At 35.7% G+C, this 18,864-nt stretch overlaps 1 protein-coding gene and 3 long non-coding RNA genes across 7 annotated transcripts; all 4 read left to right on the forward strand.

The window, feature by feature from the left end:
* Positions 1-1,404: 1,404 nt before the first annotated feature.
* LOC148169236 (uncharacterized) lies at positions 1,405-2,499 on the forward strand. Of its 3 annotated transcripts, XR_015770764.1 has the most exons (5): positions 1,405-1,584; positions 1,639-1,827; positions 1,891-2,196; positions 2,248-2,361; positions 2,412-2,499. It is a non-coding gene; the product is annotated as an uncharacterized LOC148169236 (long non-coding RNA). The 3 variants fall into 3 exon arrangements; XR_015770765.1 differs by lacking the exon at positions 1,405-1,584 and having other exon boundaries at positions 1,619-1,827; positions 2,254-2,361; XR_015770763.1 differs by lacking the exon at positions 1,405-1,584 and having other exon boundaries at positions 1,634-1,827.
* An 18-nt stretch (positions 2,500-2,517) lies between these two features.
* On the forward strand, positions 2,518-3,547 carry LOC148169237 (uncharacterized). The gene is made up of 2 exons (XR_015770762.1): positions 2,518-2,684; positions 3,316-3,547. It is a non-coding gene; the product is annotated as an uncharacterized LOC148169237 (long non-coding RNA).
* A 1,711-nt stretch (positions 3,548-5,258) lies between these two features.
* Positions 5,259-15,279, forward strand: LOC148169238 (uncharacterized). Its single transcript, XM_088045935.1, has 3 exons — positions 5,259-5,349; positions 5,398-5,753; positions 15,207-15,279. Exons 1-2 carry the CDS (start codon positions 5,335-5,337, stop codon positions 5,695-5,697), a joined length of 315 nt encoding a protein of 104 aa, XP_087902061.1. The 5' UTR covers positions 5,259-5,334; the 3' UTR covers positions 5,698-5,753; positions 15,207-15,279.
* LOC148169239 (uncharacterized) lies at positions 14,483-17,512 on the forward strand. 2 transcript variants are annotated; one of them, XR_015770758.1, is made up of 4 exons: positions 16,400-16,840; positions 16,904-17,209; positions 17,261-17,374; positions 17,425-17,512. It is a non-coding gene; the product is annotated as an uncharacterized LOC148169239 (long non-coding RNA). The 2 variants fall into 2 exon arrangements; XR_015770759.1 differs by lacking the exons at positions 17,261-17,374; positions 17,425-17,512 and adding an exon at positions 14,483-15,455 and having other exon boundaries at positions 16,413-16,840; positions 16,904-17,088.
* The last annotated feature ends 1,352 nt before the right edge of the window (positions 17,513-18,864 follow it).

Consider the following 18,864-nt stretch of genomic DNA (forward strand, 5'->3'; position numbering starts at 1 on the left):
TGACTAAAACTATGGCCAAACTTCTCATATCGATATCTCGCTTATTTTTTAGAGTAAACTTGAGTTATTATACATCAGTGAACGCAGAATTTTACGCAGATTGCAAATTTGGGATTTAAATTTAGTGTCTTTATGATGTCATGGCTTTTGTAGTATCAGAGGAAGATGAACACCTAAAACTATTTGGTTTGTTTTAGTCGGAAAAAGAAATGAGCACTGAAATGTCCGACAAGCTGGCTGCGGTTACATCAGCATATAAAAACAACAATGATCTACAAGAATTGAAGAAGTCGTTAAATGAGATATTTTTGAGGAAGCGCCACTTGCGAAGGTCTAACCTTGGCTCTTGGCTCTTGGATCAGTTGGAATTAGAGCAATAATCAATTACCATTAATTAAGAATGGATAGCTTCGTCCATTTCAGATTGTTTCCCTCGTCTTTTTTAGGTAAGCCAACAAACATGTTCCTAATGAAACTTTTTCACACTTTTTGCAAGAAGGAGGGAGAGTGTCGAGTTTGTGTTTTTTTATTTTATTAATACTCCTTTAGTTTAATTTGAGGGTATTGTTTTTTATCATTCTTCCTTATTCCTGCAAATGGTTTTGATTCAAAAATTGTAAGTTTTAAAAACAAAAGTTTAGCCCTCTGGTGAGAGGAGGCGTGAACTATCAACTTCGGCGTTATTCCGCTAGGTGGCTTTTATGGAAAAACTTCTCTCACTTTTCGGTGTAAATAAATACAATAAACTACTTAACTTGTTAATTTTAACCTCAGAAAAACGAATCTGAACTTTGATTTAAGATTTACGACTTTGTTAATATTTTATTTAATATTATTTATGGACTAAAGACTGTTGACGCATGTCCTAGCTTCTATGCTTCGTTGACAGATTGCTTGACGCGGGAAATTGAATTTTAAAATTTTTAATATGCATTTTCTCAAAAAATCTTGCAGATAGCGAGGAACGGAGACCAAAAATGGATGTGGAAATGTCAAATTATGCCATGTGCATAGTTTCGTGTCGATCTGCGAACTTTCGCGTTTTTCGCCAAAAAAAGTTCAAAGACTAAACATCATGGATTTTTGGCGATTTCGACAAAAAATAAAATCTCTTTGAAACCGACTTTTTCCATCAATTTGGACCTCAGGAACAAGAATCCGTCAAAGATTTTTCGATCAGACGCTCCGTTAATGTTTTATTAATTTTTCAAACTTTTATTTGGTTTGCAGTTTTTCGATGAAAATTAAAGCAAGAAAATACTCTTTTTATTAATTTTGTCTTCAGGAGTAAGAATCTAAAGTCTGATTTAACATTCACGACTTGGTTACGATTCTATTAATTATTAAAAATTATTGTGTCTCTATCTTAACGTATGTCTTAACTTGACTATTTTGACAGCACACATTGAGGTTATGTTCATGATTTAACAAGAAACTACCAGAATTCTTTACTGTTTACTTTCTCGTTCTTCTGGGCATGGTAGCAAAGAAATTACACAAGTTAAGAAGTTCATTTGAAGCTATTTAGAGTTGGAGTTGATTTGCAACAAATTGATGGGTCTTTATTGAAATTTTTAAACGCAGGTAAGCTGAAAACTGTTTGAATTCCAGCCTTGAAATGTTTCGTGGTATTTCCAGGTTCCAACTTCATTACCAGAGTTTATTATTAAAGAGACTGAATCGATGGATGATACCCATAGCCTAAGATGTCGAAAAGGCGGTTGTCGTCGCTCAACGCTGAAGGACTCTGCAAGTTATTGCACAGAATTGAAGAAACCACCCATTCAGTGCTCCCAGAGTACAGTGAATTGATCCATCACGAAAAAGGTGCTGCTTTACTGCAATATGGATGAAAAAGGTTAAATTCAAAGTCAAATGTTCTTTTTCCAGTGGTTGAAGATGTCGTTCAGTGACTGGGAGATGTTTCAAGTGTTGCCTTATTGCATTGCGGGAGCACGAAGTTTGCAATGTTGAGTCTACGAGCAGAAAACCAGTATTCTCCTCTAGAGAAGAGCCAAAGGAACTCAACCAACGGAAACAGAGCATCATCGAGATGCAGTTGTCAAGAAAGAAAATATGTACTACAAAGGCTCTGAAGGTCATCTGGTGTCTTGTGAGCTATTTTGTGAAGTCAAGGAAACATCATTTATTGGTTTCTTGAAAACGCGAGATCTGTTTGTTCAGGAAGGATGGAAGGTTTGTTTGTTTTCTTTTCTCTCCATTCATGGTCTCACCTTAATCTCTTAGTTGCAGCTTAACACAACTTTGTTGTCTTTCCTGTTGGTCAAGAAGCAGGCGCAATTAAAAGCTTTGCCGCGAAGAAACAGCAATTGACTGCACAGAGTAAGAAGAGTTTTTCAGGTGAGATAAACAAACATGTTCTTGATGAAACTTTTTTACACTTCTTGCAGGAAGGAAGATGGTGGAAGGCGTGATATTACATCAACACTCAACTCAGGCATAGGAATGATGCCGAAGAGAGGATGCGAAATCTCGAGGTTTTAGAGGCTAAACAACTCCGGACTGACCGGACTATCCAGATACTTTGGGTGACAGTGCGGCGCGCGCGCGCGCTGTCGACTGAAGAGTCTGTTGATTTCGCTCAAGGATGGAATCGAAAGCGATCATTTCTGTGTCGAAGCTCTTCGAAATCGGGGAAGACTCAAAACCAAACACAAGTTTAGGTTTGTGGTTTTTCTTAAACTAATTTTGTTGATTTAGGAGAAAACGTTGCCAGAATTCGCCGACGAAATAAGAAAGTTGAAGGCGATGATCGTCAAACACGAAAACAGAATTCGAGCGTTGTTGTCTTATCATTTCTAAACAAGTGCTCAAATCGTTTGCAATTTTCGCTTCTACTTAATTATTATGTCATTTTTTATCACCCCAAAGTGGTGGCTCTTTAATATATATTATCTACGATTGTTAAATGTCTAGTTATAGAAGATTATAATATTTTTATGAAACAAATTTTCGCGAAAATTCATGATTAAAAAAACAATGCCAAACTTCTCATATCGATATCTCGCTTGTTTTTTGGTGTAAACTTGCGTTATTATACATCATTTTACCCATCGGCCACGGTGGATTATTCCCACGGACATTTACCCATTGTTAATCCCATCCTGATCTGAAGGCTTTGGATCACATCCCTTTGGTCCGTCCAGAGGTCGATTCTCCACCCACATCTAGCCCTTAAGATCTTGTACTTGAAGTTGGTATGGTTCCTAGCCTTTTTCTTTTTGGCGAAGTCAGAAACGCAGCTGCTGGTGGTGCTGATGCTAGTGACAAGTTGTCACGTTCCAAATGTTGCAGGTGAAGCGAGAGTTCCACGACTTCCGATGCACGTGACGTTGACTCCGCGGAAGCTTAGCCCTTCTTCGTTTTCACCGGCCTCATCTTCAGTCTCTCTGCCTCTTCGTGGTCCTCACCGCCCAAACACGGTACAAGAAATTCACGGCTTTCATCCAAGTCGTCTTCTCGGTTCTAATCCTCCTGAAATCAACCCAGAAAACTGAAAAACGATATTAAAATCCGCTCGGTTTCGAACAGTTTTCGCACCATCTTCGATCACGCAAGCAGTCCGCGAAGAGTGCAGCTCGTTTTACAGCGCGATCAAATCGACAAGAGGTACAACTTGTACACGTTCGAAATCACCACGAAAGTGCAAGCGGGGACACTTTTCAACAACGAGGTGGGGGGTTCAAGGTACAAGTCGGGTTAGACGAAATCGGCTGTCTCGCTTGTAGTAACAACAATTTAACGACGGTCAAAAGACCGAAAGAAGCGAGATTTAATGTAAGGAGTGTAGTCGAGGCGGTTTTCAACGTCTTTCTAAGTCCTGTTGTAGTTTTTAAGTAGAAACTTTGTACTCATTAATTTATTCATGTTAATGTTCGTGTTATTAATAAATTTCTTTAAATTTGCCGGTTCTTATTTGGGCTGTGTGTGATTGGTTGAAAACTAAACAGGTTTCTTCGCGACTGATATTTGAAATTTAATCGAAACCTTCTTAAAACATTTTTTTTTATTAATTTAGACTTCAGGAACAAGATTCTGTACTCTAAAGTCGGATTCAAAACGTAATTATAAGTTTACTTAAAATTTGCAATGTAGATAGGCAACCAATTATACACACATTATGCATTCATTTTTCGGTGTAAATAAATACAATAAACTACTTAACTTGTTAATTTTAACCTCAGAAAAACGAATCAAAACTTTGATTTAAGATTTACGACTTTGTTAATATTTTATTTAATATTATTTATGGACTAAAGACTGTTGACGCATGTCCTAGCTTCTATGCTTCGTTGACAGATTGCTTGACGCGGGAAATTGAATTTTAAAATTTTTAATTTGCATTTTCTCAAAAAATCTCACAGATAGCGAGGAACGGAGACCAGAAATGGATGTAGAAATGTCAAATTATGCCATGTGCAAAGTTTCGTGTCGATCTGAAAACTTTCGTGTTTTTCGCCAAAAAAAGTTCAAAGGGGTTAATCCATGGATTTTGGCGATTTTGACAAAAAATAAAATCTCTTTGAAACCGACTTTTTCCATCAATTTGGACCTCAGGAACAAGAATCCGTCAAAGATTTTTCGATCCGACGCTCCGTTAATTTTTTATTAATTTTTGAAACTTTTATTTGGTTTGCAGTTTTTCGATGAAAATTAAAGCAAGAAAATACTCTTTTTATTAATTTTGTCCTCAGGAGTAAGAATCTGAAGTCTGATTTAACATTCACGACTTGGTTACGATTCTATTAATTATTTAAAAATGGTATTGTGTCTCTATCTTAACGTATGTCTTAACTTGAATATTTTGACAGCACACATTGAGGTTATGTTCATGATTTACTAAACTTATTTTCAGAGTACAACAAATGATTAACAACGATCCTGCTTGCACAAGAGACTACCAGAATTCTTTACTGTTTACTTTCTCGTTCTTCTGGGCATGGTAGCAAAGAAATTACACAAGTTAAGAAGTTCATTTGAAGCTATTTAGAGTTGGAGTTGATTTGCAACAAATTGATGGGTCTTTTTGAAATTTTTAAACGCAGGTAAGCTGAAAACTGTTTGAATTCCAGCCTTGAAATGTTTCGTGGTATTTCAGGTTCCAACTTCATTACCAGAGTTTATTATTAAGAGACTGAATCGATGGATGATACCCATAGCCTAAGATGTCGAAAAGGCGGTTGTCGTCGCTCAACGCTAAAGGACTCTGCAAGTTATTGCACAGAATTGAAGAAACCACCCATTCAGTGCTCCCAGAGAACAGTGAATTGATCAAGGAGCATAACATCATGAAAAAGGTGCTGCTTTACTGCAATGTGGATGAAAAAGGTTAAATTTAAACATGTTTTAAGTCAAAGTCAAATGTTCTGTTTCCAGTGGTTGAAGATGTCGTTCAGTGACTGGGAAATGTTCAGAGTGTTGCTGATTTCATTGCGGGAGCACGAAGTTTGCAACGTTTTCAAACCTGATGAGTCTACGAGCAAAAAACGAGTGTTTCTCCAGAGAAGGCTCAAAGGAACTCAACCAACGGAAACAAAGTATCATCGAGATGCAGTTGTCAAGAAAGAAAATACTACAAAGGCTCTGAAGGTCATCTGGTGTCTTGTCAGCTATTTTGTGAAGTCAAAGAAACATCAAGGAATGGAAGTTTATAGAGAATTTTTATTGGTTTTTTGAAAACGCGAGATCTGGAATTCTGGATGCATCGCTGCTTGTTTGAGGAAGGATGGAAGGTTTGTTTTCTTTTCTCTCCATTTATGGTTTTTGGCAAACTTGCGCTAGACGTTAACTGTTACCAATAAACATCCCTAGGGGCTGCTACCAACTTTAGACGAGTGCATTTGATGGTCACGTGCAGTAAAATTCGTAATTTTGGAATGCGGTTTGCGGCATCGTTTTTCTCGCGATTTTTTACATAAGAAATCGTTTTTAGATTTTCCAAAAGTCGAAATTAAACGTCGTTTTTACATTAAAAATAGTGATTGAAAATCACCCCAAAATGACCACTTCCAAACAGTTTTTGGTCAATGCTTTCTTTATTTCTTGGGTAAACTCAATAAATTTTGACTCATTTTACGCAGAATCTCACGCTGAATCCAAATCTGGAATTTAAATTCAGATCCGACAACAAATAACTGAGTTATGGCCGTTTGAATTTTTGGGTTGTCGCCAGATGGCCAAATTTTTGAAGGTTCCAAACAATTCATGCTCGATATCTCGAAAACTATTTCAGATATTGGAATGCGGTTTGCGGCATCGTTTTTCTCGCGATTTTTTACATAAGAAATCGTTTTTAGATTTTCCAAAAGTCGAAATTTGCAAATTTTCGCAAAAATTCATGACTAAAACTATGGCCAAACTTCTCATATCGATATCTCGCTTATTTTTTAGAGTAAACTCGAGTTATTATACATCGTTGAACGCAGAATTTTACGCAGATTCCAAATCTGGGATTTAAATTCAGATCCGACAACAAATAACTGAGTTATGGCTGATCAAAATTTCGGATAGTTGATTTTCATTTTTTCTCATTTTTCCCAATTTTCAAAGTTAAATATCTCGGAAACTATTAGAGATATTGAGATGCGGTTTGCGCCATCGTTTTTCTCGGCTCATTTTACGTCAGAAAAAGTGCTTAAAAGTCGAAAATTTGATAGTCGATTTTTCGCGAAAAAAAATTGCGACTCAAACGATGAAAATTTTTCAATTTTTTTATTTTTGACCATAACTCGTAAACCGTTTGTTTGATCGATCTCAAATTGGGCCAGTGGATAGATTTTGAGCTCCTCTTTCGACTGATATATAATTCAATGCTATTAAACGTCATTTTCATTTTGAAAACATTGATTGAAAATCACCATAAAATGACCACTTCCAAACAGTTTTTGGTCAATGCTTTCTTTATTTCGTAGGTAAACTCAATAAATTTTGACTCATTTTACGCAGAATCTCACGCTGAATCCAAATCTGGAATTTAAATTCAGATCCGACAACAAATAACTGAGTTATGGCCGTTTGAATTTTTGGGTTGTCGCCAGATGGCCAAATTTTTGAAGGTTCCAAACAATTCATGCTCGATATCTCGAAAACTATTTCAGATATTGGAATGCGGTTTGCGGCATCGTTTTTCTCGCGATTTTTTACATAAGAAATCGTTTTTAGATTTTCCAAAAGTCAAAATTTGCAAATTTTCGCAAAAATTCATGACTAAAACTATGGCCAAATTTCTCATATCGATATCTCGCTTATTTTTTAGAGTAAACTCGAGTTATTATACATCCGTGAACGCAGAATTTTACGCAGATTCCAAATCTGGGATTTAAATTCAGATCCGACAACAAATAACTGAGTTATGGCCGATCAAAGTTTCGGATAGTTGATTTTCATTTTTTCTCATTTTTCCCAATTTTCAAAGTTAAATATCTCGGAAACTATTAGAGATATTGAGATGCGGTTTGCGCCATCGTTTTTTTCGGCTCATTTTACGTCAGAAAAAGTGCTTAAAAGTCGAAAATTCGATAGTCGATTTTTCGCGAAAAAAAATTGCGACTCAAACGATGAAAATTTTTATTTTTTTTTATTTTTGGCTATAACTCCTAAACCGTTTGTTTGATCGATCTCAAATTGAGCCAGTAGATAGATTTCGAGCTCTTCTTTCGAATGATATATAATACAAAGGTATTAAACGTCGTTTTTACATTAAAAATAGTGATTGAAAATCACCCCAAAATGACCACTTCCAAACAGTTTTTGGTCAATGCTTTCTTTATTTCGTAGGTAAACTCAATAAATTTTGACTCATTTTACGCAGAATCTCACGCTGAATCCAAATCTGGAATTTAAATTCAGATCCGACAACAAATAACTGAGTTATGGCCGTTTGAATTTTTGGGTTGTCGCCAGATGGCCAAATTTTTGAAGGTTCCAAACAATTCATGCTCGATATCTCGAAAACTATTTCAGATATTGGAATGCGGTTTGCGGCATCGTTTTTCTCGCGATTTTTTACATAAGAAATCGTTTTTAGATTTTCCAAAAGTCGAAATTTGCAAATTTTCGCAAAAATTCATGACTAAAACTATGGCCAAACTTCTCATATCGATATCTCGCTTATTTTTTAGAGTAAACTCGAGTTATTATACATCAGTGAACGCAGAATTTTACGCAGATTCCAAATCTGGGATTTAAATTCAGATCCGACAACAAATAACTGAGTTATGGCCGATCAAAGTTTCGGATAGTTGATTTTCATTTTTTCTCATTTTTCCCAATTTTCAAAGTTAAATATCTCGGAAACTATTAGAGATATTGAGATGCGGTTTGCGCCATCGTTTTTCTCGGCTCATTTTACGTTAGAAAAAGTGCTTAAAAGCCCAAAATTCGATAGTCGATTTTTCGCGAAAAAAAATTGCGACTCAAACGATGAAAATTTTTATTTTTTTTTATTTTTGGGCATAACTCCTAAACCGTTTGTTTGATCGATCTCAAATTGGGGCAGTAGATAGATTTTGAGCTGCTCTTTCGACTGATGTATAATTCAATGCTATTAAACGTCATTTTCATTTTGAAAACATTGATTGAAAATCACCCCAAAATGACCACTTCCAAACAGTTTTTGGTCAATGCTTTCTTTATTTCGTAGGTAAACTCAATAAATTTTGACTCATTTTACGCAGAATCTCACGCTGAATCCAAATCTGGAATTTAAATTCAGATCCGACAACAAATAACTGAGTTATGGCCGTTTGAATTTTTGGGTTGTCGCCAGATGGCCAAATTTTTGAAGGTTCCAAACAATTCATGCTCGATATCTCGAAAACTATTTCAGATATTGGAATGCGGTTTGCGGCATCGTTTTTCTCGCGATTTTTTACATAAGAAATCGTTTTTAGATTTTCCAAAAGTCGAAATTTGCAAATTTTCGCAAAAATTCATGACTAAAACTATGGCCAAACTTCTCATATCGATATCTCGCTTATTTTTTAGAGTAAACTCGAGTTATTATACATCAGTGAACGCAGAATTTTACGCAGATTCCAAATCTGGGATTTAAATTCAGATCCGACAACAAATAACTGAGTTATGGCCGATCAAAGTTTCGGATAGTTGATTTTCATTTTTTCTCATTTTTCCCAATTTTCAAAGTTAAATATCTCGGAAACTATTAGAGATATTGAAATGCGGTTTGCGCCATCGTTTTTTTCGGTTCATTTTACGTCAGAAAAAGTGCTTAAAAGTCGAAAATTCGATAGTCGATTTTTCGCGAAAAAAAATTGCGACTCAAACGATGAAAATTTTTCAATTTTTTTATTTTTGACCATAACTCGTAAACCGTTTGTTTGATCGATCTCAAATTGGGCCAGTGGATAGATTTTGAGCTCCTCTTTCGACTGATATATAATTCAATGCTATTAAACGTCATTTTCATTTTGAAAACATTGATTGAAAATCACCCCAAAATGACCACTTCCTAACAGTTTTTGGTCAATGCTTTCTTTATTTCGTAGGTAAACTCAATAAATTTTGACTCATTTTACGCAGAATCTCACGCTGAATCCAAATCTGCAATTTAAATTCAGATCCGACAACAAATAACTGAGTTATGGCCGTTTGAATTTTTGGGATGTCGCCAGATGGCCAAATTTTTGAAGGTTCCAAACAATTCATGCTCGATATCTCGAAAACTATTTCAGATATTGGAATGCGGTTTGCGGCATCGTTTTTCTCGCGATTTTTTACATAAGAAATCGTTTTTAGATTTTCCAAAAGTCGAAATTTGCAAATTTTCGCAAAAATTCATGACTAAAACTATGGCCAAACTTCTCATATCGATATCTCGCTTATTTTTTAGAGTAAACTCGAGTTATTATACATCAGTGAACGCAGAATTTTACGCAGATTCCAAATCTGGGATTTAAATTCAGATCCGACAACAAATAACTGAGTTATGGCCGATCAAAGTTTCGGATAGTTGATTTTCATTTTTTCTCATTTTTCCCAATTTTCAAAGTTAAATATCTCGGAAACTATTAGAGATATTGAGATGCGGTTTGCGCCATCGTTTTTCTCGGCTCATTTTACGTTAGAAAAAGTGCTTAAAAGCCCAAAATTCGATAGTCGATTTTTCGCGAAAAAAAATTGCGATTCAAACGATGAAAATTTTTATTTTTTTTTATTTTTGGGCATAACTCCTAAACCGTTTGTTTGATCGATCTCAAATTGGGCCAGTAGATAGATTTTGAGCTCCTCTTTCGACTGATATATAATTCAATGCTATTAAACGTCATTTTCATTTTGAAAACATTGATTGAAAATCACCCCAAAATGACCACTTCCAAACAGTTTTTGGTCAATGCTTTCTTTATTTCGTAGGTAAACTCAATAAATTTTGACTCATTTTACGCAGAATCTCACGCTGAATCCAAATCTGGAATTTAAATTCAGATCCGACAACAAATAACTGAGTTATGGCCGTTTGAATTTTTGGGTTGTCGCCAGATGGCCAAATTTTTGAAGGTTCCAAACAATTCATGCTCGATATCTCGAAAACTATTTCAGATATTGGAATGCGGTTTGCGGCATCGTTTTTCTCGCGATTTTTTACATAAGAAATCGTTTTTAGATTTTCCAAAAGTCGAAATTTGCAAATTTTCGCAAAAATTCATGACTAAAACTATGGCCAAACTTCTCATATCGATATCTCGCTTATTTTTTAGAGTAAACTCGAGTTATTATACATCAGTGAACGCAGAATTTTACGCAGATTCCAAATCTGGGATTTAAATTCAGATCCGACAACAAATAACTGAGTTATGGCCGATCAAAGTTTCGGATAGTTGATTTTCATTTTTTCTCATTTTTCCCAATTTTCAAAGTTAAATATCTCGGAAACTATTAGAGATATTGAGATGCGGTTTGCGCCATCGTTTTTCTCGGCTCATTTTACGTTAGAAAAAGTGCTTAAAAGCCCAAAATTCGATAGTCGATTTTTCGCGAAAAAAAATTGCGATTCAAACGATGAAAATTTTTATTTTTTTTTATTTTTGGGCATAACTCCTAAACCGTTTGTTTGATCGATCTCAAATTGGGCCAGTAGATAGATTTTGAGCTCCTCTTTCGACTGATATATAATTCAATGCTATTAAACGTCATTTTCATTTTGAAAACATTGATTGAAAATCACCCCAAAATGACCACTTCCAAACAGTTTTTGGTCAATGCTTTCTTTATTTCGTAGGTAAACTCAATAAATTTTGACTCATTTTACGCAGAATCTCACGCTGAATCCAAATCTGGAATTTAAATTCAGATCCGACAACAAATAACTGAGTTATGGCCGTTTGAATTTTTGGGTTGTCGCCAGATGGCCAAATTTTTGAAGGTTCCAAACAATTCATGCTCGATATCTCGAAAACTATTTCAGATATTGGAATGCGGTTTGCGGCATCGTTTTTCTCGCGATTTTTTACATAAGAAATCGTTTTTAGATTTTCCAAAAGTCGAAATTTGCAAATTTTCGCAAAAATTCATGACTAAAACTATGGCCAAACTTCTCATATCGATATCTCGCTTATTTTTTAGAGTAAACTCGAGTTATTATACATCAGTGAACGCAGAATTTTACGCAGATTCCAAATCTGGGATTTAAATTCAGATCCGACAACAAATAACTGAGTTATGGCCGATCAAAGTTTCGGATAGTTGATTTTCATTTTTTCTCATTTTTCCCAATTTTCAAAGTTAAATATCTCGGAAACTATTAGAGATATTGAGATGCGGTTTGCGCCATCGTTTTTCTCGGCTCATTTTACGTTAGAAAAAGTGCTTAAAAGCCCAAAATTCGATGGTCGATTTTTCGCGAAAAAAAATTGCGATTCAAACGATGAAAATTTTTATTTTTTTTTATTTTTGGGCATAACTCCTAAACCGTTTGTTTGATCGATCTCAAATTGGGCCAGTAGATAGATTTTGAGCTCCTCTTTCGACTGATATATAATTCAATGCTATTAAACGTCATTTTCATTTTGAAAACATTGATTGAAAATCACCCCAAAATGACCACTTCCTAACAGTTTTTGGTCAATGCTTTCTTTATTTCGTAGGTAAACTCAATAAATTTTGACTCATTTTACGCAGAATCTCACGCTGAATCCAAATCTGGAATTTAAATTCAGATCCGACAACAAATAACTGAGTTATGGCCGTTTGAATTTTTGGGTTGTCGCCAGATGGCCAAATTTTTGAAGGTTCCAAACAATTCATGCTCGATATCTCGAAAACTATTTCAGATATTGGAATGCGGTTTGCGGCATCGTTTTTCTCGCGATTTTTTACATAAGAAATCGTTTTTAGATTTTCCAAAAGTCGAAATTTGCAAATTTTCGCAAAAATTCATGACTAAAACTATGGCCAAACTTCTCATATCGATATCTCGCTTATTTTTTAGAGTAAACTCGAGTTATTATACATCAGTGAACGCAGAATTTTACGCAGATTCCAAATCTGGGATTTAAATTCAGATCCGACAACAAATAACTGAGTTATGGCCGATCAAAGTTTCGGATAGTTGATTTTCATTTTTTCTCATTTTTCCCAATTTTCAAAGTTAAATATCTCGGAAACTATTAGAGATATTGAGATGCGGTTTGCGCCATCGTTTTTCTCGGCTCATTTTACGTTAGAAAAAGTGCTTAAAAGCCCAAAATTCGATGGTCGATTTTTCGCGAAAAAAAATTGCGATTCAAACGATGAAAATTTTTATTTTTTTTTATTTTTGGGCATAACTCCTAAACCGTTTGTTTGATCGATCTCAAATTGGGCCAGTAGATAGATTTTGAGCTCCTCTTTCGACTGATATATAATTCAATGCTATTAAACGTCATTTTCATTTTGAAAACATTGATTGAAAATCACCCCAAAATGACCACTTCCAAACAGTTTTTGGTCAATGCTTTCTTTATTTCGTAGGTAAACTCAATAAATTTTGACTCATTTTACGCAGAATCTCACGCTGAATCCAAATCTGGAATTTAAATTCAGATCCGACGACAAATAACTGAGTTATGGCCGTTTGAATTTTTGGGTTGTCGCCAGATGGCCAAATTTTTGAAGGTTCCAAACAATTCATGCTCGATATCTCGAAAACTATTTCAGATATTGGAATGCGGTTTGCGGCATCGTTTTTCTCGCGATTTTTTACATAAGAAATCGTTTTTAGATTTTCCAAAAGTCGAAATTTGCAAATTTTCGCAAAAATTCATGACTAAAACTATGGCCAAACTTCTCATATCGATATCTCGCTTATTTTTTAGAGTAAACTCGAGTTATTATACATCAGTGAACGCAGAATTTTACGCAGATTCCAAATCTGGGATTTAAATTCAGATCCGACAACAAATAACTGAGTTATGGCCGATCAAAGTTTCGGATAGTTGATTTTCATTTTTTCTCATTTTTTCCAATTTTCAAAGTTAAATATCTCGGAAACTATTAGAGATATTGAGATGCGGTTTGCGCCATCGTTTTTGTCGGCTCATTTTACGTTAGAAAAAGTGCTTAAAAGCCCAAAATTCGATGGTCGATTTTTCGCGAAAAAAAATTGCGACTCAAACGATGAAAATTTTTATTTTTTTTTATTTTTGGGCATAACTCCTAAACCGTTTGTTTGATCGATCTCAAATTGGGCCAGTAGATAGATTTTGAGCTCCTCTTTCGACTGATATATAATTCAATGCTATTAAACGTCATTTTCATTTTGAAAACATTGATTGAAAATCACCCCAAAATGACCACTTCCAAACAGTTTTTGGTCAATGCTTTCTTTATTTCGTAGGTAAACTCAATAAATTTTGACTCATTTTACGCAGAATCTCACGCTGAATCCAAATCTGGAATTTAAATTCAGATCCGACAACAAATAACTGAGTTATGGCCGTTTGAATTTTTGGGTTGTCGCCAGATGGCCAAATTTTTGAAGGTTCCAAACAATTCATGCTCGATATCTCGAAAACTATTTCAGATATTGGAATGCGGTTTGCGGCATCGTTTTTCTCGCGATTTTTTACATAAGAAATCGTTTTTAGATTTTCCAAAAGTCGAAATTTGCAAATTTTCGCAAAAATTCATGACTAAAACTATGGCCAAACTTCTCATATCGATATCTCGCTTATTTTTTAGAGTAAACTTGAGTTATTATACATCAGTGAACGCAGAATTTTACGCAGATTCCAAATCTGGGATTTAAATTCAGATCCGACAACAAATAACTGAGTTATGGCCGATCAAAGTTTCGGATAGTTGATTTTCATTTTTTCTCATTTTTCCCAATTTTCAAAGTTAAATATCTCGGAAACTATTAGAGATATTGAGTAGCGGTTTGCGCCATCGTTTTTCTCGGCTCATTTTACGTTAGAAAAAGTGCTTAAAAGCCCAAAATTCGAAGGTCGATTTTTCGCGAAAAAAAATTGCGACTCAAACGATGAAAATTTTTATTTTTTTTTATTTTTGGCCATAACTCCTAAACCGTTTGTTTGATCGATCTCAAATTGGGCCAGTAGATAGATTTCGAGCTCCTCTTTCGAATGATTTATAATACAATGCTATTAAACGTCATTTTCATTTTGAAAACATTGATTGAAAATCACCCCAAAATGACCACTTCCAAACAGTTTTTGGTCAATGCTTTCTTTATTTCGTAGGTAAACTCAATAAATTTTGACTCATTTTACGCAGAATCTCACGCTGAATCCAAATCTGGAATTTAAATTCAGATCCGACAACAAATAACTGAGTTATGGCCGTTTGAATTTTTGGGTTGTCGCCAGATGGCCAAATTTTTGAAGGTTCCAAACAATTCATGCTCGATATCTCGAAAACTATTTCAGATATTGGAATGCGGTTTGCGGCATCGTTTTTCTCGCGATTTTTTACATAAGAAATCGTTTTTAGATTTTCCAAAAGTCTAAATTTGCAAATTTTCGCAAAAATTCATGACTAAAACTATGGCCAAACTTCTCATATCGATATCTCGCTTATTTTTTAGAGTAAACTTGAGTTATTATACATCAGTGAACGCAGAATTTTACGCAGATTGCAAATTTGGGATTTAAATTTAGTGTCTTTATGATGTCATGGCTTTTGTAGTATCAGAGGAAGATTAACACCTAAAACTATTTGGTTTGTTTTAGTCGGAAAAAGAAATGAGCACTGAAATGTCCGACAAGCTGGCTGCGGTTACATCAGCATATAAAAACAACAATGATCTACAAGAATTGAAGAAGTCGTTAAATGAGATATTTTTGAGGAAGCGCCACTTGCGAAGGACTAACCTTGGCTCTTGGCTCTTGGATCAGTTGGAATTAGAGCAATAATCAATTACCATTAATTAAGAATGGATAGTTTCGTCCATTTCAGATTGTTTCCCTCGTCTTTTTTAGGTAAGCCAACAAACATGTTCCTAATGAAACTTTTTCACACTTTTTGCAAGAAGGAGGGAGAGTGTCGAGTTTGTGTTTTTTTATTTTATTAATACTCCTTTAGTTTAATTTGAGGGTATTGTTTTTTATCATTCTTCCTTATTCCTGCAAATGGTTTTGATTCAAAAATTGTAAGTTTTAAAAACAAAAGTTTAGCCCTCTGGTGAGAGGAGGCGTGAACTATCAACTTCGGCGTTATTCCGCTAGGTGGCTTTTATGGAAAAACTTCTCTCACTTTTCGGTGTAAATAAATACAATAAACTACTTAACTTGTTAATTTTAACCTCAGAAAAACGAATCTGAACTTTGATTTAAGATTTACGACTTTGTTAATATTTTATTTAATATTATTTATGGACTAAAGACTGTTGACGCATGTCCTAGCTTCTATGCTTCGTTGACAGATTGCTTGACGCGGGAAATTGAATTTTAAAATTTTTAATTTGCATTTTCTCAAAAAATCTTGCAGATAGCGAGGAACGGAGACCAAAAATGGATGTGGAAATGTCAAATTATGCCATGTGCATAGTTTCGTGTCGATCTGTGAACTTTCGCGTTTTTCGCCAAAAAAAGTTCAAAGACTAAATAAACATCATGGATTTTTGGCGATTTCGACAAAAAATAAAATCTCTTTGAAACCGACTTTTTCCATCAATTTGGACCTCAGGAACAAGAATCCGTCAAAGATTTTTCGATCAGACGCTCCGTTAATGTTTTATTAATTTTTCAAACTTTTATTTGGTTTGCAGTTTTTCGATGAAAATTAAAGCAAGAAAATACTCTTTTTATTAATTTTGTCCTCAGGAGTAAGAATCTAAAGTCTGATTTAACATTCACGACTTGGTTACGATTCTATTAATTATTAAAAATTATTGTGTCTCTATCTTAACGTATGTCTTAACTTGACTATTTTGACAGCACACATTGAGGTTATGTTCATGATTTAACAAGAAACTACCAGAATTCTTTACTGTTTACTTTCTCGTTCTTCTGGGCATGGTAGCAAAGAAATTACACAAGTTAAGAAGTTCATTTGAAGCTATTTAGAGTTGGAGTTGATTTGCAACAAATTGATGGGTCTTTATTGAAATTTTTAAACGCAGGTAAGCTGAAAACTGTTTGAATTCCAGCCTTGAAATGTTTCGTGGTATTTCCAGGTTCCAACTTCATTACCAGAGTTTATTATTAAAGAGACTGAATCGATGGATGATACCCATAGCCTAAGATGTCGAAAAGGCGGTTGTCGTCGCTCAACGCTGAAGGACTCTGCAAGTTATTGCACAGAATTGAAGAAACCACCCATTCAGTGCTCCCAGAGTACAGTGAATTGATCCATCACGAAAAAGGTGCTGCTTTACTGCAATATGGATGAAAAAGGTTAAATTCAAAGTCAAATGTTCTTTTTCCAGTGGTTGAAGATGTCGTTCAGTGACTGGGAGATGTTTCAAGTGTTGCCTTATTGCATTGCGGGAGCACGAAGTTTGCAATGTTGAGTCTACGAGCAGAAAACGAGTATTCTCCTCTAGAGAAGAGCCAAAGGAACTCAACCAACGGAAACAGAGCATCATCGAGATGCAGTTGTCAAGAAAGAAAATATGTACTACAAAGGCTCTGAAGGTCATCTGGTGTCTTGTGAGCTATTTTGTGAAGTCAAGGAAACATCATTTATTGGTTTCTTGAAAACGCGAGATCTGTTTGTTCAGGAAGGATGGAAGGTTTGTTTGTTTTCTTTTCTCTCCATTCATGGTCTCACCTTAATCTCTTAGTTGCAGCTTAACACAACTTTGTTGTCTTTCCTGTTGGTCAAGAAGCAGGCGCAATTAAAAGCTTTGCCGCGAAGAAACAGCAATTGACTGCACAGAGTAAGAAGAGTTTTTCAGGTGAGATAAACAAACATGTTCTTGATGAAACTTTTTTACACTTCTTGCAGGAAGGAAGATGGTGGAAGGCGTGATATTACATCAACACTCAACTCAGGCATAGGAATGATGCCGAAGAGAGGATGCGAAATCTCGAGGTTTTAGAGGCTAAACAACTCCGGACTGACCGGACTATCCAGATACTTTGGGTGACAGTGCGGCGCGCGCGCGCGCTGTCGACTGAAGAGTCTGTTGATTTCGCTCAAGGATGGAATCGAAAGCGATCATTTCTGTGTCGAAGCTCTTCGAAATCGGGGAAGACTCAAAACCAAACACAAGTTTAGGTTTGTGGTTTTTCTTAAACTAATTTTGTTGATTTAGGAGAAAACGTTGCCAGAATTCGCCGACGAAATAAGAAAGTTGAAGGCGATGATCGTCAAACACGAAAACAGAATTCGAGCGTTGTTGTCTTATCATTTCTAAACAAGTGCTCAAATCGTTTGCAATTTTCGCTTCTACTTAATTATTATGTCATTTTTTATCACCCCAAAGTGGTGGCTCTTTAATATATATTATCTACGATTGTTAAATGTCTAGTTATAGAAGATTATAATATTTTTATGAAACAAATTTTCGCGAAAATTCATGATTAAAAAAACAATGCCAAACTTCTCATATCGATATCTCGCTTGTTTTTTGGTGTAAACTTGCGTTATTATACATCATTTTACCCATCGGCCACGGTGGATTATTCCCACGGACATTTACCCATTGTTAATCCCATCCTGATCTGAAGGCTTTGGATCACATCCCTTTGGTCCGTCCAGAGGTCGATTCTCCACCCACATCTAGCCCTTAAGATCTTGTACTTGAAGTTGGTATGGTTCCTAGCCTTTTTCTTTTTGGCGAAGTCAGAAACGCAGCTGCTGGTGGTGCTGATGCTAGTGACAAGTTGTCACGTTCCAAATGTTGCAGGTGAAGCGAGAGTTCCACGACTTCCGATGCACGTGACGTTGACTCCGCGGAAGCTTAGCCCTTCTTCGTTTTCACCGGCCTCATCTTCAGTCTCTCTGCCTCTTCGTGGTCCTCACCGCCCAAACACGGTACAAGAAATTCACGGCTTTCATCCAAGTCGTCTTCTCGGTTCTAATCCTCCTGAAATCAACCCAGAAAACTGAAAAACGATATTAAAATCCGCTCGGTTTCGAACAGTTTTCGCACCATCTTCGATCACGCAAGCAGTCCGCGAAGAGTGCAGCTCGTTTTACAGCGCGATCAAATCGACAAGAGGTACAACTTGTACACGTTCGAAATCACCACGAAAGTGCAAGCGGGGACACTTTTCAACAACGAGGTGGGGGGTTCAAGGTACAAGTCGGGTTAGACGAAATCGGCTGTCTCGCTTGTAGTAACAACAATTTAACGACGGTCAAAAGACCGAAAGAAGCGAGATTTAATGTAAGGAGTGTAGTCGAGGCGGTTTTCAACGTCTTTCTAAGTCCTGTTGTAGT

This window comes from Gnatocerus cornutus, chromosome 9 (genome assembly GCF_029298725.1).
Source record: "Gnatocerus cornutus isolate USDA-ARS CGAHR chromosome 9, icGnaCorn1.1, whole genome shotgun sequence".
NCBI classification, from domain to species: Eukaryota; Metazoa; Arthropoda; class Insecta; order Coleoptera; family Tenebrionidae; genus Gnatocerus; species Gnatocerus cornutus.